General features: G+C 42.0%; 3 protein-coding genes across 4 annotated transcripts in view; 2 read left to right on the plus strand and 1 right to left on the minus strand.

Moving 5' to 3' along the window:
* MATN2 (matrilin 2) overlaps positions 1 to 11,299 on the plus strand; it is a 182,242-nt gene extending 170,943 nt beyond the window's left edge. The window contains exons 14-19 of one of the 2 annotated variants that reach the window (XM_017875294.1): positions 2,424 to 2,837; positions 5,499 to 5,651; positions 7,303 to 7,374; positions 8,147 to 8,224; positions 8,612 to 8,710; positions 10,742 to 11,299. In XM_017875294.1, the coding sequence (XP_017730783.1) occupies positions 2,424 to 2,837; positions 5,499 to 5,651; positions 7,303 to 7,374; positions 8,147 to 8,224; positions 8,612 to 8,710; positions 10,742 to 10,797 (872 nt within the window). In that variant the 3' untranslated portion in view covers positions 10,798 to 11,299. Of the gene's footprint in view, positions 1 to 2,423; positions 2,838 to 5,498; positions 5,652 to 7,302; positions 7,375 to 8,089; positions 8,225 to 8,611; positions 8,711 to 10,741 lie in introns of both variants that reach the window. The other variant, XM_017875293.1, reaches the window with a different exon arrangement.
* A 6,952-nt stretch (positions 11,300 to 18,251) lies between these two features.
* On the minus strand, positions 18,252 to 21,962 carry RPL30 (ribosomal protein L30). The gene is made up of 5 exons (XM_017875295.1): positions 21,893 to 21,962; positions 21,731 to 21,783; positions 21,328 to 21,473; positions 19,156 to 19,286; positions 18,252 to 18,344 (listed from the first exon to the last, which is right to left on the minus strand). The coding sequence occupies exons 2-5, from the start codon at positions 21,749 to 21,751 to the stop codon at positions 18,295 to 18,297; spliced, it is 348 nt and encodes a 115-aa protein (XP_017730784.1). The 5' UTR covers positions 21,752 to 21,783; positions 21,893 to 21,962; the 3' UTR covers positions 18,252 to 18,294.
* Positions 21,963 to 22,340: 378 nt separating this feature from the next.
* The window catches only part of ERICH5 (glutamate rich 5), a 55,400-nt gene continuing 50,721 nt past the window's right edge, over positions 22,341 to 27,019 (plus strand). Inside the window, exon 1 of the mRNA XM_017875297.1 lies at positions 22,341 to 22,529. The gene's annotated coding sequence lies outside the window, so the exon portion shown is untranslated. The remainder of the gene's footprint in view (positions 22,530 to 27,019) is intronic.

The raw sequence follows: 27,019 nt of genomic DNA on the forward strand, positions 1-27,019 counted from the left end.
GTTCTGTAAGAAAAATGTGTACAGAAAAGAGAAAACAGACTCACTGCTGGAAAATTATTTCAGTATTTTTGAAATCTGCTGAAGAGCCACATGCATGCTGCCTGAGTCTTTTTTTTGGTTCACTTAGGAACAGACTATGAATGTAAATGAAGCTTTGAGTTGGCCTTTTCCTCTTTCACTAATAAAAGATCGATAGGTTGAGTGATGAGGAAAAGCACTTAATGGAGAAACAGAATAACCCAACCCCCGAACATGCTCTCTCTCTCTCTCTCACACACACACACACACACACATACACACACATACACACACTCTGACATTAAGCATGTTATACTGGCCAAGCATAGAAATGGTTTTGCATGTGTGTGTCTTTACATGCTTATATTGTTGTGCCTCACTTGGAAAGATTAGACAGTTGCTTGATATATAAAACAGAATGTTTATCACAGATTGTGGATTGTTTGAAATGATATCATCTGGCCCAACGCAGTGACTTACACCTGTAATCCCAACACCTTGGAGGCCGAGGCGGGTGGATCACGAGGTCAGGAGTTCGAAACCAGCTTGGCCAAGATCATGAAACCCCATCTCTACTAAAAATACAAAAATTAGCCAGGCGTGGTGGCATGTGCCTGTAATCCCAGCTACTTGGGAGGCTGAGGCAGGAGAATCGCTTGAACCCAGGAGGCAGAGGTTGCAGTAAGCTGAGAAAGTGCCATTGTACTCTAGCCTGGGCGACACAGCAAGATGCTGTCTCGAAAAAAAAAAAGAAGAAATGAGATAATCCATTTTGGATCTGTCCATTTTCTTTTGCAGTCCTAAATAACAAAAGCCTCTCCATACCCAAATTGCTTAACATAAAGCTTTTATTTCTGTCTTACTATCAACCATCTATTAATAGTTGCCTGAGACCGGGCACAGTGGCTCATGCCTGTAATCCCAGAACATTGGGAGGCCGAGGCGGGTGAATCACCTGAGGTCAGGGTTCAAGACCAGCCTAGCCAACATGGCAAAATCTAGTCTCTACTAAAATTACAAAAAAACTAGCCAGGCGTGGTAGTGTGTGCCTGTAATCCCAGCTACTCGGGAGGCTGAGGCAGGAGAATCACTTGAACCCAGGAAGTGGAGGTTGCAGTGAGCCAAGATCACACCATTGTACTCCAGCCTGGGCAACAGAGCAAGACTCCATCTCAACAACAACAACAAAAAAAAAGCCTGAAAAATTTCCATGTAAAGAATTTATGGTGATAATTTTTTGTTATTTTTTTTACAGAGAGATGCAGGGTCTTGCTCTGTCACCCGGACTGGAGTGCAGTGGCACAATCATAGCTCGCTGCAACGTATAATTCTTGGGCTCCAGTAATCCTTCTGCCTCAGCCTCCCAAGTAGCGAGGGCTACAGGCATGCATTACCACGCCCAGCTAATTTTTCTTTTTTTAAGAGAGACAGTCACTCTGTTGCCTAGGGTGTTCTTGAACTCCTGTGCTCAAGCCATCCTCCTGCCTCAGCGTCCCAAAGTGCTGGGGATTATAGGTGTGAGCCACTGCACCAAAGCTAATAATTATTTTGTCAGCTTTAATAGGTCAGTAGGGTACTTACAGGTGTGCTACTCAATGAACATCACCTCATTCACTTAGTCTGTCACCACACATTTACTGAACACCTTTTTTGTGCCAAGTATTGGGGGGTGGGGCACAAAAATGAATGAAACACAGTCCCGGCTGAGGAGGAACTCACAGACTGGAGGAGGAAACACATCATTAAATAATTATTGTAGAATGTGGAACACTAGATAGAGTACATTAGATTGTATGCAACTTGGTGTCAGGGATTGTGTCTTGGTCACTATTGCAATCCTGCTACGTCCACTGCCTTGTACAAAGCAGGTCCTCAATAACTTTTTGGTTGAATAAATTAGTAGTGTTAGGGGTATATAGAAAGCAATACAAGCTGAGTTACTAGGAAGGCTCCCCGGCAGAGGTGATGGCTGAGCTGAAGAAATCTTTCTCCATTGACTGTCAGAATGGCAGCACTAGGGTGACGTCACCCTCCTGGAGTAAAGTTCTGGGAGTCTTTGGGGTATTGTTAGACCCTTCAGTGTACTCTACACCCAGCTTCTCCCAGACCTGTCAGTGTTCCAGGGTACAATATAGATTTGTTTTCCTAGACAATTGTACATCTGCCATTTTGCTTGTGAAAAATACTATTTTTATCAATATGACAAGCCAACCATAAAAGTATATGTGAAAATTATTGTTGCTTGTGGCCCTCCCAACACCTCATCTGTCCTGTGTATTATCTAAAGAAGAAGAAAACTGGTTCCCCAAAGTGGTTATGCCTCCAATTAAAGCATCATTTTATTCTACTTTTGTGCATAAATGATTTTTTATTCAACTATGTCAACTTTCCTTTTATTCTTATAGAATGCACTGAAGGCCCAATTGACCTGGTCTTTGTGATAGATGGATCCAAGAGTCTTGGAGAAGAGAATTTTGAGGTCGTGAAGCAGTTTGTCACCGGAATTATAGATTCCTTGACGATTTCCCCCAAAGCTGCTCGAGTGGGGCTGCTCCAGTATTCCACGCAGGTCCGCACAGAGTTTACCCTGAGAAGCTTCAACTCCGCCAAAGACATGAAAAAAGCTGTGGCCCACATAAAATACATGGGAAAGGGCTCTATGACTGGGCTGGCCCTGAAACACATGTTTGAGAGAAGTTTTACCCAAGGAGAAGGGGCCAGGCCCCTTTCCACAAGGGTGCCCAGAGCAGCCATCGTGTTCACCGACGGACGGGCTCAGGATGACGTCTCCGAGTGGGCCAGTAAAGCCAAGGCCAATGGTAATATGGGGTGGAGATACGGTTTACACCACTCAAGGTTCAGGTTTCTTAAACTCACTCAGTGGTCTCAGTTGGCCATAGGGGTAAGCTTCTTTGAGTAATGCAGAAAGGCCTCCTGGCAACTGCCATTATACATCTTTACTACCCTGCCACCTAGAGGCCTTAACAGGACCCCACAGGAGTTAAATAAAGTGCTCAGGAAGGAGTCTGGTGACTAGAAGGTTAGGCTAAGCTGACCACAGGCGGGTATCCTGTCACTCTGATTTCCTAGCCAGTGTGTGATCTCCAGTGTGAGAATCACTTAGAACATTCTATTCAACCACAGACATACACATAATAGTTCCAAAACACTGGTCTGGTTGCTCTAGAATCAACTGAAGAGCTTGTTAAATTGTTTCTGATGGGAATTTTTACTGATTATGTATATATATTCTTGTATTTTTTAACCAATACTTCAAGCGAACATTCTGAAAATGCAATAGCCTTAAGGTGGATAATACTTTTGTGTTTGCAGGAGGCAAATTTAGCTTTTCAGAAAATCAGATGATGGAAGAGATTATGTCTCTAAGCTCTTGTTGCTCAGTAAAGCCCAGCCTCTTCTCTGGGTTTTGCTGACCTGAGGGTTACTTCAGTTGTACAGATGTGAAGCATGCTTGAGGAGTATGACCCTTGGCTAAAGGAAACCCAGAAGCTAGGATGATTGGTAGAGACAGTTTATGGTGAAGTTTCTAGATTCCTTGATGCAGATAAGAAAACTTGAAGTAGTGAAGTAGTTTGCTTGAAAACTGCCTTTCTTTCTTTCTTTTTTTTTTTTTGAGACGGTGTCTCGCTCTGTTGCCCAGGCTGGAGTACAGTGGCACAATCTCGGCTCACTGCAAACTCCGCCTCCCGGGTTCATGCCATTCTCCTGCCTCAGCCTCCCGAGTAGCTGGGACTAGAGGCACCCGCCACCATGCCCAGCTAACTTTTTGTATTTTTAGTGGAGACGGGGTATCACCGTGTTAGCCAGGATGGTCTCCATCTCCTGACCCTGTGATCCACCTGCCTCAGCCCCACAAAGTGCTGGGATTACAGATGTGAGCCACTGTGCCCGGCCAAAAACTGCCTTCTTAAAGTACTTCTTGAGGACACACTGCTTTAGCAAGTCCTGTAAGAGGAAATAAGGTATGTACAGATCAAGGCCTCATCCAAGACTTTATGGACCCAGGGCCTAGATCAGGCCTGGCACATAGTAGATGTGTGACAACTACTTGCTGAGTGAATGAAGAAAGGAGTGAGAGTACTGGCAGTCCCATTGGTGAACTCCGTTCCTCCTCACAGAAAGGCTGGTTCACATCAACATTCACTCGCTGTCTTTGTGCTGGAGGTCATTTTATTGATACTGCATACTTTCCTCTTTTTCTAGCCCAAGAGTGGTAGCCACCAAGTGTCCTGCCCTGAATCATCTGAGTAGATTGTAAAACTGGCTGTTCACACTAGCCTAGATTGCTAGAGCTCATGTCAAACTCATAGGCCCCCTAGTCTGCATTCTTAAAAAGAATTAGGGGAAGCATCTTGGTCTCCAGAGACAGTGGTTAGCACTTTCATCTCACTGAAACTAATCTACTTTACCCTTTGCTCCATTTAAATGTCTCTACACATCACCCAAAGACAGGTGGTAGGAGAAACTGATGTTTATTTGATTCTTGAATCAACAAGATTTATATGAGGTGACATCCTCTTATGAATTTAACTACTCTTATGTATAGCAAACAGAATCTTAAAATAGTAGTTATCCTTTTTAGGAAGTTATGCATAAAATCACTGGGCTCCCAGACAAATATGCTGAACTTGGTTATTGACCTTACACAGACTCAGAACAAGGCATCATAACTCTTGCCCTTTGTCTTGAGTCATTTTTAAGTACATTTTTAAGAATCTAGTCTATTAATTCGCTAGAATAAGTTATCAGTGCTGAAAAATGTTTGGACTCAAGCAGAACATATTCTTATTGTGTTTTACTTTCAAATGAAGAGTATACAGGGGAAGGGAGTCTAATGATCAGTGTAAGAAAAGCTTTTGAAGCAAACGCATATCCTTGTTGAAATTTAAGGCTGATCTTGGGTTTGTTCTTTTTCCTGACTTTAGGGGTTTCCAATGGTCTGCAGATTCTCCTTTTCAGCTTAGCACTTCCTCACAAGGTTGTGTCATCTTAAGAGAAGTGGGCAAAAAGCAGCTTCACTTGGCCTCAGGTCACTTACATTTCCTATCCTGTAGCTTTGAGTAGAAACTAGGTTATTAGGTCATAAATTGACTTGATTCTTAGAATTCTTCCAGAATAGATTCCCAATTAGCAAGCCATAAAATAGTGCTCATTTCTGTGAATCCAGAAGGCTAATTCAGAGGGAAGTTGCAGATTAGTTAAACAGCCCAGCCCAGAGCTGAGAAACAGGTTAGTAGTTTAGTTCCCCAGCATCTCCCAGATGCCTCACTTCTCTCTTGGATCCCTCCCTTTCGCTCATAGGACAAAATTAAAATGGTAGAAAATAAAAGGAAGGTTGGCATGGACCTTTCAAATCACACCACTTAACATCTAACTGGCTTTGGGTGCAGTACACACAACTTCCAGACCCTGGGAACACAACTCTAACTACCTTTCTCTTAATTTTTCCTGCACCCTAGGTATCACTATGTATGCTGTTGGGGTAGGAAAAGCCATTGAGGAGGAACTACAAGAGATTGCCTCTGAGCCAACAGACAAGCATCTCTTCTATGCTGAAGACTTCAGCACAATGGATGAGATAAGTGAAAAACTCAAGAAAGGCATCTGTGAAGGTACTATAGCTTACGCAGAAGACCTTAGCAAACAGGGCAGCATGAACTCTTTTTTTTTTTTTTTTTTTTGAGATGGAGTCTCACTCTGTCACCCAAGCTGGAGTGCAGTGGCACAATCTCAGCTCACTACAACCTCCACCTCCTGGGTTTAAGTGATTCTCATGCTTCAGCCTCCTGAGAAGCTGGGATTACAGGCACCCACCACCACACCCAGCTAATTTTGTATTTTAGTAGAGATGAGGTTTCACCATGTTGGCCAGGCTGGTCTCGAACTCCTGACCTCAAGTGGTCCACCCACCACAACCTCCCAAAGTGCTGGGATTACGAGCGTGAGCCACCGTGTCCAGCCAATACGAACCCTTTATTGATAAATTCTCAACCAAAAAAAGTGTCTCCTTCATGGGCAGGACCAGCAATGCCTAGAAACAGTACAAAAAGAAGGGCTGGGCACCATGGCTCCCACCTAAAACCCAAGCATTTTGGGAGGCTGCGATGGGAGGATTGCTTGAGTCCAGGAGTTCAAGACCAGTTTGGGCAACAAAAGTAAAACCCTTTGGGAAACAAAGTCTCTGAAAAAAAATTTTTTTAATTAGCTAGGCATGATGGCACACACCTGTAGTCTCAGCTACTTGGAGACTGAGAAGGGAGGATCGTTTGCGCCCTGGAGGTCATGGCTTCAGTGAGCCATGATTGCACCACTGCACTCCAACCTGGGTGACAAAGCAAGACCCTGTCTCAAAAAAAAAAAAAAAAAAAAAAAAAAAAAAGGGTTGTGGGGAACAGGGGAGGTGGGAAAGAAAAAAGTAATAGCTATCGTTTGAGCCCTTGCTCTGTGCCAAGCAATGGTAGTAAGTGTTTTGACATACCAGCATGCTTCATCCTCACAAACACCCTAGAGAAATGATCATTTAACTAAAAATCAATTATTATATAAATCAGGAGAGCTGAGGTGCAATTTCAGAACATACCTATAATTGAAGTGGAAAGGGACGTAGTTCTTCCAAGCCCACTGTTAAAATTAATGCCTTTCTGCATGGACTATTTGTTTACAGAATATTAGACTGCCCTTTAGATTTTTGTTACGCATGCTTTTCTCCAGTTTACTAAGTGTGCCAGATATGCTTACGGATAGCAGTTCTGCCCATTTTTCCTTGTATTCATGTCCCCGGTTCAGCAGTTAGATCCAGTCTAAGTGCTGTGTCTTACCCCTCTAGGGAAAGAACTCTTGAGATGAGGGGTAACAGGGAGGGAAGGCCTTTCAGATCTCTGTGAGTAGAGAATGTTTTGCCTCTTGATTGTTTCATTCAAGTTGAAATGCCTCAAGTGGAGCTGCTGCCATTGCAACTAAAATCCCTCAACAACTTCACCTTTTTTTCTGCCCTGCTTTCTAGACATGACATTTTTGGGAGCATTCTTAAGTAAGATGTACTTAAGGGGTCCAAGCTTCTCTTACGAGAGAGAATTGCCCTAGAGAGGTCATAAGTATCATGGTAACCAACTGCTTTTTTGAATCTTTGGTGTTACCAAACAAAACCAAAAGACCTTAGGTTATGGCAGGTAGGTAAGGAGGTGGTCTGGGACCAGCTTCCTGAAGCACACACACATGCCTGTGGACAACCGTCACTCCTTTTGGTCATCTTTTTCTGCTCAGCTCTAGAAGACTCTGATGGAAGACAGGACTCTCCAGCAGGGGAACTGCCAAAAAGGGTCCAACAGCCAACAGGTACAGTTTTTAAGGCAGTGTTTTTAGAAATGTTGGTGGGTGCTTCTACCATGGTTTCCCTCCAGATAACAGTTGTAAAGAAGTGAATGTAAGTATGTTCAAATTATGATAATCAAGGCCTTTTTTCCCTCAAAAAGCTAGTTAACTTTTACTCTTACATTAAGCCATATTTGGTAACTAGCATCGTTTCAGGTGACAGTGTTTTTTGTTGTTGTTGTTGTTTTGAGACAGAGTTTCATTCTGTTGCCCAGGCTGGAGTACAGTGGTACAATATTGGCTCACTGCAACCTCCACCTCCTGGGCTCAAGTGATTCTCCTGCCCCAGCCTCCCAAGTAGCTGGGATTACAGGCGCCTGCCACCATGCCTGGCTAGTTTTGTATTTTTAGTAGAGAACAGGGTTTTACCATGTTGGCTAGGCTGGTCTTGAACTCCTCACCTCAAGTGATCCACCCACTTTGGCCTCCCAAAGTGCTGGGATTACAGGCATGAGCCACTGCGCCCAGCTGTTTTTGGTTTTTTGCTGTTTTTTTGTTTGTTTGTTTTTTTAATAACGATGTTTACTCCACTGAAGGTAACAGTCATTTTGCTTCAGTATGTCCCAAAGTAAAGCTCTGCACCAAGTGCTAGGAATACCAAGTACCTTACTCTGCTGATGGCTGTTTTATAACCAAAAGCGTTAAGCAGGTTTGATTGCAGTTTTCTTTCTCTTTACAGAATCTGAGCCAGTCACCATAAATATCCGAGACCTACTTTCCTGTTCTAATTTTGCAGTGCAACACAGATACCTGTTTGAAGAAGACAATCTTTTACGGTCTACACAAAAGCTTTCTCATTCAACAAAACCTTCAGGTAATTCCAAGTAAAATATTACTAGAAGATAACTTAATTTCAGCCTTTTAGCTTGCCAACAACCTTAGCTTAGAAGGAAAGGAAAGAAGGAAGTAGGAAATGGTATAGAGGAAAAGAGAAGAAAGAACTTAAGTAAAATGAGAACTGAAACATAAACTAAAAGAAACTGGAGCAGTGTTCCTCACTAATCCACAGTAAGGGCCACTTCCAGTGCTGGAAGCATATACAGCGCTTTCCTGGTATTTACTTTACTGGATCTGGCTGCATGGAAAAAGTGGAACATGTCTTTCATTATGGTTTCCTCCATATGCTGATTCATTCCTACTATTATGTGTCTGGGAAGTCTGGTGGATTCTAGAGGTGAACACTTTCCATCTGCTTTCTCAGGAAGCCCTTTGGAAGAAAAACACGATCAATGCAAATGTGAAAACCTTATAATGTTCCAGAACCTTGCAAACGAAGAAGTAAGAAAATTAACACAGCGCTATATCCTTTTCTTGTATTATGCTTCTGTATGGAATGCAAAGAATATTATCAAAACTTCACACACACTCTATGTAGGTTTTATCAACTGAAGTCAATCCCATGAAGTCACGAAGAACAGTGAACTCCAGGAAAGGCTTTTTGCTTTAAAAAGCAGCCTGACAGGTGTTTGAGAGCCAAGGGCAAGCCAAGCTTAGCAGCAACAGTCAAGCACTTAGTTGCCATCGGCCCTTCTAGGGGGCTTAGCAAGAAGGCCCGTCGGTCAGCATACAAAGTAAGGAAAAGAGACTGACCTAACTCCCTCTCTGCTAGGAGGGTATGTAGGACATGAATGAGGTCTGAAGTGCATCAAAGGTACAGCAAGTATAGGCAAAGAATGTTGTAGAATGAAGAGGTTTCAAACTCAGTCTAAACTCCAAACTTTTCCTTTAGCCCAAAGGAACACCACAGCCACATACGGATTCAGTGTGTGTAGTTTCTGGAGGACAGGGGTGGTTGTTTTTCTTTTTTTTTTTTTCCCTTGGCAGCAGAGATCTTCTCTTATCAGCACTCTAAAAAATGAAACATTCCACCAAGGGAACAGCAGGATCCAGTGATTCATTAAAACAATATTACAAATGAAAGGAATGCTTGGTGATAATAAAGAAAAGAGGATTCGGTGCTTTTGCATATTGAACACCCTGCCAAGTGCTCTAAACTTAAAATTACAGTAAGCGTACTAAAGCTGTCTGATATCTCAAGTGCATCAACTAGTCTATAGGGAAATGGCTTAATTCTGAACTATCTATCTCTGTGCCAATGGGCTTATGTAATAAGGAACAACAGCATAGAGCAATTCCATTTCTGAAAGTTGGAAATATGCTCCCTAAAGTAAAATGACATAATCTTCCTGAGAGTGGTTAATATACATTGACGAATCTGGGCTCTCATTCTGCCCTCAAGTGGGCAGATAGAGGGTATTGAGGAGCTTACAGGGTAGACCAATACCTATTCTAATGCCCTTTTCCTCTCACTTGCCTGTCCCACCCCAAAGTTCTACTCACAAGAGACTAAAGAAGGTATATTTTTACATAGGTCAGAATTCCTCAAAACGGTGGCCTTATGTGGCATCATGGTGAAAACTCCCTATCTCCCTTTGCTTCTGGCTTCGTATCTTACTTTGCAAGGCTGAATTCTTTCATTGTCTTCTCTTCACCACATTCTCAACATTATCAATTCTGGCTCCTAGCAGTGTGCTATGGCAAACTAATTTATAAGCATTAAGGGTGGAAGTGGAATTACAATTAAAAAAAAAAAAAAAAAAGACTGCAGCTGGGTGCTGTGGCTCACACCTGTAATCCTAGCACTCTGGGAGGCCAAGGTGGTCTTGCTTGAGCTCAGGAGTTCGAGATCAGCCTGGGCAACATAGGGAGGCCTTGTTTCTAAAAAATAATAAATAAAATAAATAAGGCTGGGCGCAGTGGCTCACGCCTGTAATTCCAGCACTTTGGGAGGCCAAGGCAGGCAGATCACCTGAGGTGGGGAGTTCGAGACTAGCCTGGCCAATGTGGAGAAACCCTGTCTCTACTAAAAATACAACAAAATTAGCTGGGCGTGGTGGCGCATGCCTGTAATCCCAGCTACTCGGGAGGCTGAGGCAGGAGAATCACTTGAATCCAGGAGGCGGAGGTTGCAGTGAGCCAAGATCACACCATTGCACTCCAGCCTGGGCAACAAGAGCAAAACTGTGTCTCAAAAAAAGAGAAAATAAATAAATAAATAAATAAAATTAAAATTAAAAAGACAAATTCACACTGAGCTATCTGGCTTTGATGATGTTTTTAAAAAAAACCCAAAATATTTGTCTTAACAGAAATGTTAAATGAGTTCTATAAATTTACAAGTCAGGGTTTTAAAATACGCAACAGAAATGGGGGGGAAAAAAACCAAAACCTTTTCTATTTCAGAAGCCAAAATTTTACATGGATAAATCAAGTTATAATTAAATGTAAATAAAAATAGACAATTCTTCATCTTCCTTAATTTGAGATTTACTAGAAGAAATGACACAGAGAATGGAAGCCCTGGAAAATCGCCTGAGATACAGATGAAGATTAGAAATCGCGATACGTTTGTAGTCATTGTATCAAGGATTACAATGAAAGCAGTGCAGAGCCCCAAAGCGCAGGCTATTGTTAAATCAATAATGTTGTGAAGTAAAACAATCAGTACTGAGAAAGCTGGTTTGCCATAGAACAAAGACAAGAAGTAGACACTACCTTGTATAAATTTATCTAGGAAAAAAATCCTTCAGAATTCTAAGATGAATTTACCAGGTGAGAATGAATAAGCTATGCAAGGCATTTTGTAATATACTGTGGACACAACTTGCTTCTGCCTCGTCCTGCCTTAGTGTTGCAATCTCATTTGACTATACGATAAAGTTTGCACAGTCTTACTTCTGTAGAACACTGGCCATAGGAAATGCTGTTTTTTTGTATTGGACTTTACCCTTGATATATGTATATGGATGTATGCATAAAATCATACGACATGTACTTGTGGAACAAGTTGGATTTTTTATACAATATTAAAATTCACCACTTCAGAGAATGGTATTCAGTGCAAAATTCTTAGTTTAACTTTAAATGGAAGATATCTATATATGTGAAATGGCCAATATGCCTATGAAAAAAATGCTGAATCTCATTAGTAATCAGGAAAATGCAGGTTAAAACAATACCATTTTTCACCCATCAGCTTAGCAAAAATGAGGATTTTTTTAAACAAGTGTTGGTAAGGATGTGGAAATGTGAGGCTCTTCTAAGAATGTAAATGGAGCCGGGCGCGGTGGCTCAAGCCTGTAATCCAGCACTTTGGGAGGCCGAGACGGGCAGATCGCGAGGTCAGGAGATGGAGACCATCCTGGCTGACCCGGTGAAACCCCGTCTCTACTAAAAAATACAAAAAACTAGCCGGGCGAGGTGGTGGGCGCCTGTAGTCCCAGCTACTCGGGAGGCTGAGGCAGGAGAATGGCGTAAACCCGGGAGGCGGAGCTTGCAGTGAGCTGAGATCCGGCCACTGCACTCCATCCAGCCTGGGCGACAGAGTGAGACTCCAAAAAATAAAAAATAAAAAAGAATGTAAATGGCACTCTTTGTAGAGTAAGTCTTTGACATCTCATAAAACTGAAAATGCACACAACCCTGTAAATCTAGCAACTGCACTCAGTTATCTAACTAGATGATTTCAGCACATACATACAAAGAGAACCGCATAAGAATGTCACTAGACTCTGTAAAAGCAAAAAACAAGGAACAACTTAAACATCATCAGAAGGGAAACTGATAAACTCTGGTGTATTCCATACCACAGAAATACAACACCACATGTACAGATATGTGCTACATCTACACAAATACATGGTCAAACTCAAAACAAAGATGACTTTTAAAAGAATGACAAAATATTTAGCATACCATTCCTGAAAATTAAAAAAACAAAATCAAAAATGTCACTAGTTGTTCAAAGATATGTAAATATATATATGTAAGTATAGGAAATATTCTAAAAGGATATACCTAAATTGAGAAAATAGGGAAGTGAGAATAGGGCCAAAGACTTCAACTTTATCAACTCAAGAAGGAACTTATAGCAAGAAACACCCTAAGTGGGAGCTTCAATAAGAAACGAAGATAGCCAAAATGACATCCTTTCCACGGAAGTCACTGTATTTTAGAGTCCAAATGATGCTTTACAAACAAGACATGTTGAATAAGCTTATGTTTACATATTTAAAGACAAGTATTTCCATTAGAATGTCCTCTTAAGGGACAGTGCAGGAGAATTGGAAGACCATCTCCTAGGCCTTGACTTTATCTGAAAATCATGATTCTTTCTGGGTATAGAAGTTTTGATTCAAAGTATTAAACCTTTAGTTTATATTACATTTGAGTAATCCATTTGACCCTGAAAACACAAGTTTTCATTAGGAAGGAGTACTGGTCTGGGTTGACATTACTTTTGAGGTAGTCATGCATCACTTAATGATGGGATACGATCTGAGAAATGTCATGTTAGGTCATTTCATCATTGTGTGAACATCAGAGTGCACTTAGAAAAACCTAGATGGGGCTGGGCACGGTGGCTCACACCTGTAATCCCAGCACTTTGGGAGACTGAGGTGGGTGGATCACGAGGTCAAGAGATTGAGACCATCCTGGCTAACACAGTGAAACTCTGTCTCTACCAAAAATACAAAAAGTTAGCTGGGCGTGATGGCAGGCGCCTATAGTCCCAGTTACTCAGGAGGCTGAGCTTGCAGTGAGCCAAGATCGGGCCACTGCACTCCAGCCTGTGGGACAGAGCAAGACTCCGTGTCAAAAAGAAAAACAACAAACAAACAAAAGAAAAACCTAGATGGGTATCCCACTACACACCTAGGCTATGTTAGATACCCTATTGCCCCTAGACTACAAACCTGTACATCATGTTACTGAACATGGTAGGCAACTGTAAAACAATGGTGTTTTATCTAAACACAGAAAAGGAACTTTTCAGCCTTATTATAATCTTATGGGATCACTGTTGTATATGCAGTCCATCACTGGTGCATGACTGTTGTGTATGCAGTCATTATGTGGTGCATGACTATCAGTTCTGGCATTGCTGCCAAGGTGGCTCAATTCTACTTCACTCTGTTGTGTTCAGGCTCCACCTAGTGGCTCAAAAGACTGCCTCCTCCTTTTCAGCAATTAAATACCTTTGAACCTAACATTTTATCTCTCTGCCATGAGAATTTTTTTTTTTTTTAAGCTATTAAACACATTTCTCCTGGGGAAGAAAACCTCATGGCCAAAAAAGAAAAAAAAAAAAAGCCTCCAACCAATGCATTAAAATCTACAGATTAATACAAGATATTTAACTTGAAGATTGTCTAAAATATTATTTCTCAATTTTCCTTGTTTTTGCCACTTGTACATCTCAGTGTAAGGGTTCTGCATTCCATTTTCATCACTTATTGGATTTAATCTGCAAAATAAGGCTAATAATAATATTGAGTGGTCAGAGGATTAAATGAGTTAACACACTGTTTTGTAAGGTACCTAAAACTTTTATATTTATTTTTTGAGATGGAGTCTTGCTCTTTCACCTAGGCTGGAGTGCAGTGGCGTGACCTCGGCTCACTGCAACCTCCACCTCCCGGGTTCAAGCAGTTCTCCTGCCTCAGACTCCCAGTAGCTGGGATTACAGGCACCCGCCACCATGCCTGGCTAACTTTTGTATTTTTAGTAGAGGTGGGACTTCGCCATGTGGCCAGGCTGGTCTTGAACTCCTGACCTCAGGTGGTCAGCCTCAGCCTCCCAAAGGGCTGGGATGACAGGCATGAGCCAACACACCCGACCACATTATTTATTTTTAGAGACAGGGTCTTGCTCTGTCACCCAGGCTAGAGTGAAGTATCACCACGATAGCTCACTGTAACCTCAACCTTTTGGGCTCAAGCAATCCTGCCTCAGGCACCTGAGTAGCTGGCACCACAGGCCTGTACCACCACAATGGGCTAATGTTTTTAACTTTTTTGCAGAGAACGGATCTCATTACATCGCCCAGGCTGGTCTCAAACTCCTGGCCTTAAGAGATCCTCCTGCCTCAGCCCCCCAAGTGCTGAGTTTACAGGCGTAAGCCACAGTGCTGGGCCCTAAAACTTTTTTTTTTTTTTTTTTTTTGAGACAGTCTCGCTCTGTTGCCCAGGCTGGAGTGCAGTGGAGCGAACTCAGCTCACTGCAAGCTCCGCCTCCCGGGTTCACACCATTCTCCTGCCTCAGCCTCCTGAGTAGCTGGGACTATAGGCGCCCGCCACCGCGCCCGGCTTTTTGTATTTTTGGTAGAGACAGGGTTTCACCGTGATCTCGATCTCCTGACCTTGTGCCCCGCCCGCCTCGGCCTCCCAAAGTGCTGGGATTACAGGCGTGAGCCACCGCGCCCGGCCCCTAAAACANATAAGAGATATACTCCTGTCTGGTATACATTGGCTTTTATATTTTTTCCAGACTTGTGTTTCATGGTGGGCATTGATTGCTGATTTTATTTTCATTTTACAAGGATAACTGGTTCTCCTCCTCCACCTCCTAAATGAATTAGTTTCCCGAATATTTATTTATTTATTTTTTTGAGACGGAGTCTCGCTCTGTTGCCCAGGCTGGAGTGCAGTGGCGCGATCTCGGCGAACTTCAAGCTCCGCCTCCCGGGTTCACGCCATTCTCCTGCCTCAGCCTCCCGAGTAGCTGGGACTACAGGCGCCCGCCACCGCGCCCGGCTAATTTTTTTTTTTTTTTGTATTTTAGTAGAGACGGGGTTTCACCGTGGTCTCAATCTCCTGACCTTGTGATCCGCCCGCCTCGGCCTCCCAAAGTGCTGGGATTACAGGCGTGAGCCACCGCGCCCGGCCCCTAAAACATTTTAAATGTTCAGTATTAACTGTTATATTTTTACTCTTTAGCAGCCAAGAGTCTTGGACACAAAGATGGTGCTAGAGCTAAGTGTATGTTGAGTGAATGAAAGGACAGAATAAATTCCTTGCTGACCTGAGGAAAGTAATCTGGCAGATTCCCACCCCTAAACCATCTTTTGAAGCAAACAGGCAGTAGTAAATTAAATAATGGTAAATGCTAAGAAATTTAAGAACTACTATTAACAAACTTCTGAAACAGAAAGGCACAAGTGTATCAATAAGAGAATTAAGTAAATGTTTAAGCCCTAGTAGTCACTATCCACTCTAATTTTTGATAAGTGACACAAAGTTGAATACCTTGAGTCCCTGTCCTGCAGAATCTTAAGTCAGAGAGAGGTAATCAATGCCATAAAAAAAGGTTCTAAGGTAACTCAGAAGCACCTGTTTTAGACTGGGTGCTAGGCTGACCCTCAGAACAAGCACAGGTAGGCCCAGAAAAGGGAGGAATGGGGGAAGGAAACCAGATTCCACTGCAGGTGAAGGGAGTAGCAAGTCTAAGTAGTTGGTAGGTGGAAGACAGGGGATGGAAAACTTTTCCATGACACAGATGATTATCTTTCAGATAACCCAACTATTAATAGTTGTATTCATAATCAGCCTAAAATTTGGTTTCTTCTCTACATTCCTTCTGCTCCTGCCACCATCCCATACCAACTGCAATTCTTAACACATTCTACAATATCCAACCTCTTCTTTCAGATTTCTATTTCCATATCTAAGAGTTCAGTAGAGGTATGGAGTAAATCCAGTTGGCTGGAATCTCCTACAATCCTCTGAATATTAGAGCTACCCAAACACACTGCTTTCATTATAATCAGAAAAGAAAACTGAAATGTCACCTTACACTTTCCCAGATCTTCCTGGTGTCACTTTCTCTCTGACAGCAGTTTAAGAGCACTTAATCAAAGGTAACATAGGCCAGAATGAATGAGGAATGTTTCCTATCTACTAGCTTTAAAATTCTTGTCTCTCTCAACTTTCTTGCTGAAAGAGAGAATAGTTGTGACTGCACAAAAAGAACGTGTAATGAAAAGGCAAAAACCAAATGATCTTATAGCATATCATCAACTAAATAGAAGGCCCTAGAAATCATACATTTTCTAAAAAACCATCATTCCAAAATGCCTGCAGCCAGAAAACTACAACAGACACCACACAAAGAAAGGGTACACCAACATTCTGCAATATTGTAGTCTTCAGGTCACCACCCTTTGAGAAATTAAATTCGAGCTAGTCAACCTGAAGGAAAAACTAACCCAAATAGTGTGAAAAGTCAACTTATGGGAAAAACTGACCAAGTAGATAATAAGCACACAAACTACCTTAACCACGAGACTGAAACATTTTGAACTATGAAAACACACTATTAAAGACCAGTAGTCAGACCAAGCAATTCTTATCAAAGATTCAAATATTTTATATCACTTTGGCCACACCGGTCTCTGGATATGTAAACATGAACACCTTAGAACACTTAAAATCTTTCATATATTCAGTGATCTTAACCAGGAGAGAAGCTAGTTTAAAAATGTGGTGACATTTGGGGGTGATTACAATGACATCGAAGGAAAACCAAGAATGAAAAATACCTGCAGAATCCACAGCCCTCCACGACAAAGAATTGTCCCATTACACAATGTCAGTAGTGCTCCCAAATTGAGAAATACTGAGTAAATGAACTGGTAAAACTACTAAAAACCAGACTCTCCAAAGTATTAATATATCCACAACCTCAGATTAACTTCGGACACAAACTAAAATCATGAGCTATTCCCTTGAAAAAAACCAAACTCCTAACCCCCACCTATCAAATTGGGAACATGACCCACCCAGGGCTGTTACATAGCTATTAAGAGCTGGGGTCCTCTGACTCCAAGTGCAGTAAATGCTTGATTCTCTGCATACTATTTAGAAGGCATCCTCATTTACTGTCTCACTCATCTACCATCAACAATTGCCTGAAAGAGGGGAGAAAAGAAGGAGCAAGGAGATTGAATCTAAAATCCAAAAGACATTGTCTTTTCTGACACTTCTGTAGCCTCCCTCCCTCAAAGCCCAGCTGACTACATAGGGCATACGTTATTAGCACCATTCAACTCTGTAAATTAATATCTAACTAAATCATTATTTCCCCTCAAATTAATTCCTTTGAATGTTCCAAAGGATATTAACATATGAAGGATTCCCTGGGACATACTCTTGGGGGATGCAGTATAGTTTCCAAAAATGTGAATACTTAACGTACTTCAGTGTATCTTTTAGGAGTATATGATATAAAACATACTCGGGCAAACATGGACTTAACTACTGATTATCTGGGATTACTCAGAAATTGTCCAAGTGCACCAACTACTTACCTTAGGAAAGATTATTCATTAAAGTAAAACTTTTCTTGACCTATGACAGCATTTTGGATGGGGAAACATTTCAGTTAATCTTTTTTAGCTACTCAGATTTGGTAAATTGCCAATTCTGGCTAAATTCCGGGCATTTAACTTGTTGCCTCCTAAACACACTCAAATATAAAATGCAAACAATGTCCTGAGAATGGTATTACAAAACTTGAGCATCCTAAAAATCTAGTACTAGAAAGGAACCCAGTGCCCTCCCTTTACAAAAACTGGGCTGGGATCGGTGGCTCATGCCTGTAATCCCAGCACTTTGGGAGGCCAAGGCGGGGGATCACGAGGTCAGGAGACCGTGACCATCCTGGCCAACATGGTGAAACTCAGTCTCTACTAAAAATACAAAAAAAAAAAAAAAAAAAAAGCTGGGCTTGGTGGCATGCACTTGTAGTCCCGCTACTCAGGAGGCTGAGGCAGGAGAATCGCTTGAACCTGGGACGCAGAGGCTGCAGTGAGCCGAGACTGCACCACTGCCTCCAAAAAGAAACAAACAACAACAGCAGCAACAAAAAAACCCTGGAAAACAGAAATCAGGATGTGTAACTACTGAAAAGTCTTGCCACCACATCTGCCTCATCCTCTCTAATCCAACCTTCAGGAAATTGTATTGAAACAAAATAGAGAAAATACTGAAATAGATACAATATTTTAAAACAAGCAAATTTTATTAAAGGAAAATTTTGCATGGTTTACTTTTCACCAGTCTGTTCTGGCATGCTTCTAATGATGTCAGAGTCACCTAAAAAATAAAAATACAGTAATTTTACAATTTATTTAATAGCAACTGGTACCATAAAATTTCTCTACCTTTGGTTATCCTTTCTGTAGACAATGGTCTGCAAATTAACACTGATTTTTTGCAAAAGTTATCACATTACCTGTACTGTCATTTTTAAGGTTGATCAAAGATAACCCAGAATCATAGCCATTATATGATCACACAGAACGATCATATAATAAAATTGGTTTATCACCAGCATTTATAAAACCAGACCTAGGGAAAGAACTAGGTCTGGGGACACACGCATGGTCTTAATATAGCGAATGTTTAGCCTGTCCTGACTATTACAAAATCAGAACAGCGAGAATATTCGCAGTATTCTATGAATCAAAGATCCACAATTGGAAACAAAATGATGTAGATTTTTTGGCACTTTTTTTTTTCCCCTCAAGCTAATTTTACGTATCTATTCTCAGGAAGCAAGAATTACTTTCTTGTTTTGCCAGATTATTCTCCCCTTATAATTTCACCTTTTACCAAATCTCTAAGTTATTATCTCATAGGTACTTCATCAAATGAAATTCATTATCTGACAGTAAAAATTTTAATTTATAATAAAGCCAAATTATAATGTGTTGACATTCATAACCAATTCGCTACAAAATACAACTACAGGATTTGCCTTGCTATGTCCATATTCTATCTGAATTTAGGAACCAAAGACATTTGCGTAGTAAGAAATACTTGTCCAGACATTAGATAGGCAAATAAAAAAAAAAAAAAAAAAAAAAAAAAAAAAAAAAAAAGACTTTATGATTTAAAAGCATACCTGGATCAATGATAGCCAGTGTGCACACTCTGTAGTATTTTCCGCATGCTGTGCCCAGTTCAATATTATTTCCACTGTAGTGATGGACACCAGTTTTAGCCAACATTGCATAGTACTCTATTTCAGATTTCCTTTGGGAACCAAAAAAAGGCAAATAAATAAATGCAATACCAAGTGACTGACAGACTAAATGTTACTACTTCTTTTACTAGTGTTAATGTTCTTAAGACCTTCAAAAAGTAACAAAATCACATACTACCCTTAAAAACATCATATTCATTATCCAATACAAACCAACATTTATATGTATCCTTTGCAAGTGAAGGGGCAACCAGCAAATATCTACTCAACCCCTACCATGTTTAAGACAGTATTAATACTCACAGAAGATGGTAGGATGCAAATAAACAAAAGCAAAGCATTATTTGTGCAGTGGCACGATCTTGGCTCACTGCAACTTCCACCTCCCGGGTTCAAGTGATTCTCCTGCCTCAGCCTCTCAAGTAGCTGGGATCACAGGCATGCACCACCACACCCAGCTAATTTTTTATATTTTTGGTAGAGATGGGGTTTCACCATGCTGGCAAGGCTGCTCTCGAACTCCTGACCTCAAGGGATTCGCCCGCCTCGGCCTCCCAAAGTGCTGGAATTACAGGCATAAGCCACTGCATGCAGCCCTATTCTTTTTTTTTTTTTAATCTAATGAAACTGAGCCACAGAATAGTAAGTGGAGGATCCAGAATCCAAACCTTTAAAAAATAAGCCATTTCTATCACTATCCCCCATTGCCCAGAATTCTAGATGGGGAGTGACACCGTTTTAAAGTTAAAATTTCTGGCCTCATGCATGTAATCCCAGCACTTTGGGAGGCTGGATCATTTTGAAGTCAGGAATTCCAGACCAACCTGGCCAACATGGTGAAACCCTGTCTCTACTAAAAATACAAAATTTCAGCGTCAATTTAGTAGACACTAATGGTTTTAGGAATCGGAAAGGAGTCATATACTATCTTGCCACTCAATTATGTAGATCCACATACCAGCAATAGTGCTACAATGTACTAGTTAAAGAAGCACCTCAAGCTGGTAGCTCACGCCTGAAATCTCAGCAGTTTGACAGGCCGAGGTGGGTGGATCACCTAAGGTCGCGAGTTCCAGACCAGCCTGGCCAACGTGGCGAAACCCCATCTCTACTAAAAATACAAAAATTAGCCAGGCATGGTGGCGGGTGTCTGTAATCGCAGCTACTCAGGAGGCTGAGGCAGGTGAATTGCTTGAACCTGGGAGGAGGAGGTTGCAGTGAGCTTAGATTGTGCCACTGCACTCCAGTCTGGGTGACAAGAACAAAACTCTGGCTCAAAAAAAAAAGCACCTTGAGCCCCATCCCAAATCCAATGAAATCAGAACTTGCATTTTGACATTACCCATGTGACTCCTTTGCACAGTGATGTTTCAGAAGCACTACTACAGCAGACAGGCTTTAAAGTTTCAAAGAATGGTTAGGGAAAAGCCCAACCCATGGGACGAGATGGAAAGGGCCCTCCAAGCTTTGACAATAACTAGACACCCTATATAAAACGCTGTAAGCAGCTTATGCATTACCACAGAAAATTTGGTCACATGGCTTATATTCTGCAAGGTCCAAGTTTCTTTAGCTTATTTACAACACTCCCTAAGTTCAATTTCAGAACAGTGAGTTAAGCATAAACCTTGACTCAGAACTGACTTAGTGGGCTAAACTAGGTGATTCTATGATAGCCTGCAACTCCATGGCCCAGCCTCAACTTTTGTTACCTAGTTTTTTGACAATAAAACAAGTTCACACAATGAAGCATCATTAAACACCTCAAAGCTAAAAGAACCAAAAAAGCAGGACACAAAATACATGGAAAAAACAAATAATGTGTCTGTGCTTCCATCAAACCCCAATGTCCTGTTTTCACTCCTCCTGCCACACACACATTTCTCCCCTAGAAATAAGCTCACAGAAGGGGAGCACATGATTTGGGGGTGGGTGGGGGAGACGGCAACGAAGGGCCAAACACCACAATCGCTACCATAATTATCCTGCAAGTGTTCGAGTTCATGGTACTCAGATTACAAGTTTACACTCCTGTATATTCGTTCACGATGAATTCGCGGTAGGCGACGCCCGTTCAGGTTCTTCGATTACCTCAAAGCTGGGCAGTTGTTAGCAAGAATGACCAATTTCGCTTTGCCTTGTCTGATCATCTTCAGAGTCTGCTTGTACCCCAGGACGTACTTCCCACTTTTCATAACGAGTTGGAGCCTAGAGTTGATCGACTCCAGCGACTTTTTCTACAAAGCAAACATTAAACACGGACCTAAGGGCCTCATTTGCAACCACCTCAAAACTAGACCCAGCTTTTTGAAGCCAAGCCTCTTAACTTCCGAAGTCGAGGACCCCAAGTCATTGAGAGGGCCACTGGGATTCCCTCTGGGGCCCTCCAAATGCCAGCAGGCATGCTGTCACCCCAGTGGGCTCACATCTGCCCGCCCCAGCCGAGACATCTCTCCACGTGAATCGGCTTCCGGGCCTGGCCGGCCTCACTCACCGTCTTCTTTGCGGCCACCATCTTCCTGCCTCAGGTGCGGGACGGCCCCCAAGCTAGAAGAGACAAGAGGACAGGACAGGAAGTTTAGGATCCGGAGTTCCAAATGGCAACCCGCAAAGCTCCCCGCGCTGCCTAAACCTTGGTCAGCAGGAGCCCACTCACCAAGACCAGCCGCTAAGATGGCCGGGGAGGGAGAAAGGAAGGAGTTCCCACAATGCAAAGCTCTTCACGGCAGAGTTGGAATTGCAGGACCGGAAGCGGAAACAGATCGCAAGCAGAAGGGGCGGAACAAAGAGCGGAGGGCCGCTGCGGGTTGCTATTGGTACCGCTAGCTAGAAAGGCTGCGGGGCCAGTACGCGGCGTCTCATACCTTTAATCCCACCACTTTCGGAGGTCGAGGCGGGAGGATCTGTTGCGTCCAGCTCAAGGCCAGCCTGGGCAACATAGTGAGACCACCCCCGTCTCTACAAAATAATAAAAAATAAATTAGCCGGGCGTGGTGGCGCGCTTCTGTAGTCCCAGTTACTCCTAGCTCCGCCGGAGGCTGAGGCGGGAGGATCGCTTGAGCTCTGTAGGTCGAGGCTGCAGTGAGCCGTGATCGCGCCACTGCACTCGGCCGGGGCGACAGAGTGAGACTCTGTCTCAAAGAAGGGAAAAAAAGAATGGCGGCGGGGGTGTTTCCTTTCCCCCTCTGCGGGCCTTTAAGCTTCTCGGCGTTGTGTTGCTGTTCGGCTTGGAGCTGAGGTCTAACGAATCGAGGAGCTTAGAACCCGGAGGGAGCTGGAAAAGCCGACTGAAGGTGAGGTGGGAGGGTCGATGAGAAGAGGCTGCGGCGGCTGCGACCACGGTCTTAATGCGGCTGAATTCACCTTTTCCCTGAGGCGCGACTCTTGGAGAGCCTTGTGGATGACTCCGCTGCGCCGCAGCCCCCGCATTTACTCTCCGCTTGGTAGAAGCAGCAGTGCCCTCACCCCTCCCGTCACCCAAGTTACCTGTCCCCTTCCCCTGGAGAGCTGTGGCGCCCTGCGCGAGTTTCCCAAAATTCGCCTTTTGTGTCTGTTAGCGTGAACTGGTAAGCCGAGTTTGCACTGAGAGCGCGAAAAACAGGTCTAATTTTTAAAAGTATTTCTGCTGTTAACGTTGGATTTTGGTATAGATGTCCAGAGACAGACCACTGAAAATATTAGGCGCTGAGAATCCCCACCTAATCAATCAGACCAGTGGGTAAGCTACGTGAGGGAAACCTCTTCCCTTCCTAAATTAAGCCTCACCAAAAAACGCGTGCTGTACCAGGAATCATTTACAGATATGTATTTAATACTCACAAAAGTCCCATGAGATAGTAACCCTTTTATTGTCCATTTTACATATCTAGGGCTGTTGTCAGAGCTAGGACCAGAGCCCAGGTAACTTAGGTCTCTTCACAAAGTTGATTCAGGCCGGATGCGGTGGCTCACACTTGTAATCCCAACACTTTGGAAGTCCGAGGTGAGCGGATCACCTGTCAGGAGTTGGAGACCAGTCTGGCCAACATGGTGAAACCCCCGTCTCTACTAAAAATACAAAAATTAGCCAGGTGTGGTGGCTTGTGCCTGCAATCGCCACTACCTCAGGAGGCTGAAGCAGGAGAATCGCTTGAACCTGGGAGGCAAAGGTAGCAGTAAGCTGAGATCGGGCCACTGCACTCACTGCCTGGGTGACAAAGCGAGACTCCGTCTCAAAAAAAAGTAAAAAGGCCGGGCCGGTGGCTCACGCCTGTAATCCCAGCATTTTGGGAGGCCAAGGCAAGCGGATCACAAGGTCAAAAGATGGAGACCATCTTGGCCAACATGGTGAAACCCTTTCTCTACTAAAAATATAAAAATTAGCTGGGCTTGGTGGCGCGTGCCTGTAGTCCCAGCTACTTGGGAGGCTGAGGCGGGAGAATCACTTGAACCCAGGAGGTGGAGGTTGCAGTGAGCAGAGATCACGTCACTGCATTCCAGCCTGGTGACAGAGTGAGACTCCGTCTCAAAAAAATAGCAATAATAATAAGAAATAAAAATAACGTTGATTCAAGTGTGTGCCCCTCTTTGATGAGAAATTAACCAAGTTGAATTAGATTATCATAGTACTTGCTTTAATATTTAGTCATAAATTACTTAACACTGCAAATCCAGATATTTGCCTTCCTCTATTACTCTAGTTCTGTAAACAAACTCTTTTTGTTTTTTACTAATTTTAGAACTAATAGATAACTAGTTCTCTGACTTAAAGACACTGAGACCTGGAGAAGTTGTGGTGCTGCTACCTGATAGAGTAAAAGTTGAAACATCCCTCCCCCTTTTAATCCTGTGTTCTTTATTTTTTTTTTCCTGGTCCACATTTCATTTGTGGTTGTCATCCTATTATAAAAACTGAATCCTCAAGAGCATTTTCCATTGCAATTCACTCCACATACGATTTGGAAATATTTATAGTCTGCCACTGACATCAGACATTCAGATATGAATCTTTTTTTTCCATCATCATCAAACATTTTTCTTGATATGCAGAGAACTACACCTTACTTCAGTAGGCTAATAGTCATGTTGAGAAGGCAAGACCTATAAAGACAGTGAGTACAACTAACTGCCATGTGAAGTTGTCGTTACAGATGTTACGTGTTCATTCCACAAACAGTATCATGTGCCATCACCTGTGTTGAGCCTGTGGTCATAAAAGATTCCTTCAGAAACCTTGCTGTCTATTGTCTGAAGGAAGGTATAAGCCAATAGCATAATGTGTTTATTTAACAAATATATATGATAAATTCTTCCTCACTCCAGGGAATAAGAATATACAAAGACATGCTGACTGTTCTTAAAGAGCCTACTATCTAGCTAGGCCTTAAAGGAGAGTAATATAGGAATAATTAGTTTTGTATAGACTTTCGTGTACTTTTCACAAACCTTAACTCATGGTTACAATAACCTCATAGGCATTATTATCCTTATGTTACAAGGGCTAAGATTAGAGAGAAAAGTTGTTAAATAATTTAGTAAAGGTTAGACAGGTCAGAGCTGAGATTTGAAGTCAAGCACTTTGCAGGATTAACTGAAATCAAGGAGGGGATGCATGCTAGTCAGAGAAGAGCAGAAGCAAAGCTAAAAGGTGCTCACTTCAGCAGCACGTATACTAAAAATTAGAACGATGCAGAGAAGTTAGCATGACCCCTGTACAGCAATGACACACAAATTTGTGGGGAAAAAAAAAAAAAGCTAAAAGGAGACAAGCAAGAATGGTTAGTACAATTTGGCTGGAATATAGCATTCATGAGAAGGAAGGAGAAAAAAAGAATACAAAAGAAAAGTGGAATATTAAAGCTTTAAATGTTACAATTGTAAGTTTGCTTTAGAGTGGAATTATAAGAAATCATTTTACGCTCAAATTTTACTTCCTTTTCTAAGCTTTTCCCAGAAATTTATTTAAATCCCTGGAGATTCCTTGTCCATTACTGAATCGCCTTTGGGAGAATGAATTCTGAATGGAAGAGGCGTGTTGATCAGTGATGCCATTGGGACCTGAAAACAGTGAAGGCTCTAAAATTCAATAGCCACCAGGAAAATCAAAGTTAGATGTAAAATATTAAATTATTTCTAGAGATGGGATCTCACTATGTTGCCCAGGCTGGTTTTGAACTCCTGACCCCAAGTGAACCTCCTGCTTCAACCTCCTAAAGTACTTGGGTTATAGGTGTGAGCTGTTGTGCCAAAGTTTTTATTTATTAATTTAGGAGAGAGGAGATGGAAGGATAGCAGAGAAAGGAGCACAAAGCTTTTTTTTTTTTTCTTGAAGGACAGATTGACAGTGTGTCAAAACAGAATGAACATACCTATATAAGCATTTCGTATGAAGATAAACAAGATGACAGTGGCTTCCTCAGGAAAATGGGATTGGAGGTTGGAAGGAGGTAGAGAAGTACTTTTTATTAAAATTCCCTTCTGTGCTATTTGAGTCTTTTGGCCCAGTGATTCAACTTTTAGGAATTTATCCTGCAGAAACAGTCACAGAGTTGCTTAAAGATATGGGAACAAGAGTATTTATTTCAGCTTTATTTATTTGTTTTTTGAGACCAAATCTCCCTCTGTTGCCCAGGCTGGAGTGCTGTGGCGTGATCTCGGCTCACTGCAACCTCCGCTTCCCGAGTTCAAGCGATTCTCCTGCCCAGCTAATTTTTGTATTTTTAGTAGAAACACGGTTTCGCCATGTTGGCCAGGCTGGTCTTGAACTCCTGGGCCCAAGCAATCCACCTGCCTCGGCCTCCCAAACTGCTGGGATTACAGGCTTGAGCCACCATGCCTGAGCAGCATTATTTATAACAGCAAAAAATTAGAAACATCAAATGCTCATCATTCTTAAACAATATACAGTCATGCATGGCATAACGTTTTGGTCAATCATGGACCACATACACAACAGTGGTCCCATAAGATTATAGTACATTCTTTTTACTGTACGTCTTCTGTGTTTAGATACACAAATGCCACTGTGTTACTGTTGTCTACAGATACAGTAGCACGCTGTACAGATTTGTAGCCTAGGAGCAACAGGCTACACCATATAGCCTAGGTGTGTAGTAGGCTGTACCATCTAGGTTTGTGCAAGTTCACTCTGATGTTCCAACAACAATGAAATCGCCTAACAATGTAGTTTTCAGAATGAATCCTAGTCATTAAGTGATGAATGACTATATATTTGTATAGGCATAGAAAACAGTCTGGAAAACTAAATATTTGTAGAGGCATAGAAAAAAGTCTGGAAAAGTCAGATATTATCAAAATGTAGAGAGATGAGAAGAGTGGGTCATGAGGAAGTGGCCTTTACTTTTTCTTTAGGTTTTTTTAGTACTGCTTGAATTATTTTACAGTAAGCATTAATTATTGTTACATAAAAAATTCCTTTTTAATATTAATAATAAAGTGTTCATTTGCAATAAATGTGTCATGAAACATCAATTACTCCTCAATGTAATACTTCTCAAAGTCTGGCTCTCAGATCACCTGCATCAAAATCAATGATTCAAACTCCTGGACCCCACCTAGGCCTATGGAAGAAATCTCTGGGTGTGGATCCTGGGAATCTGAGTTTAACAGTCATCCTAGATGATTATTATAATTACTAAAATTTGAGAATTAGAGACCTAAAAAATGAGATAGCCAAATTGGTTCTAAGACATACCTGCTTAGATAGAGGTATAAAGTAAACAATAATGATCCCTTGTATTGAGTGCTCTACTTTCAAAGCTTTTTTTTTTTTTTTTTTTTTTTT

The sequence above is a fragment of the Rhinopithecus bieti genome, unplaced genomic scaffold (genome assembly GCF_001698545.2).
Source record: "Rhinopithecus bieti isolate Rb0 unplaced genomic scaffold, ASM169854v2 scaffold_8760, whole genome shotgun sequence".
Taxonomy (NCBI): domain Eukaryota; kingdom Metazoa; phylum Chordata; class Mammalia; order Primates; family Cercopithecidae; genus Rhinopithecus; species Rhinopithecus bieti.

Excerpts from the sequence above, each read along its gene's own strand:
- RPL30 (XM_017875295.1), bottom strand. The coding sequence starts at position 21,751 with ATGGTGGCCGCAAAGAAGACG. Across the intron at positions 19,287-21,327 it reads AACAACTGCCCAGCTTTGAG|GAAATCTGAAATAGAGTACT; the intron begins GTAATCGAAGAA and ends TGGTTCCCAAAG. Across the intron at positions 18,345-19,155 it reads ACTGGCTATCATTGATCCAG|GTGACTCTGACATCATTAGA; the intron begins GTATGCTTTTAA and ends TTTATTTTTTAG.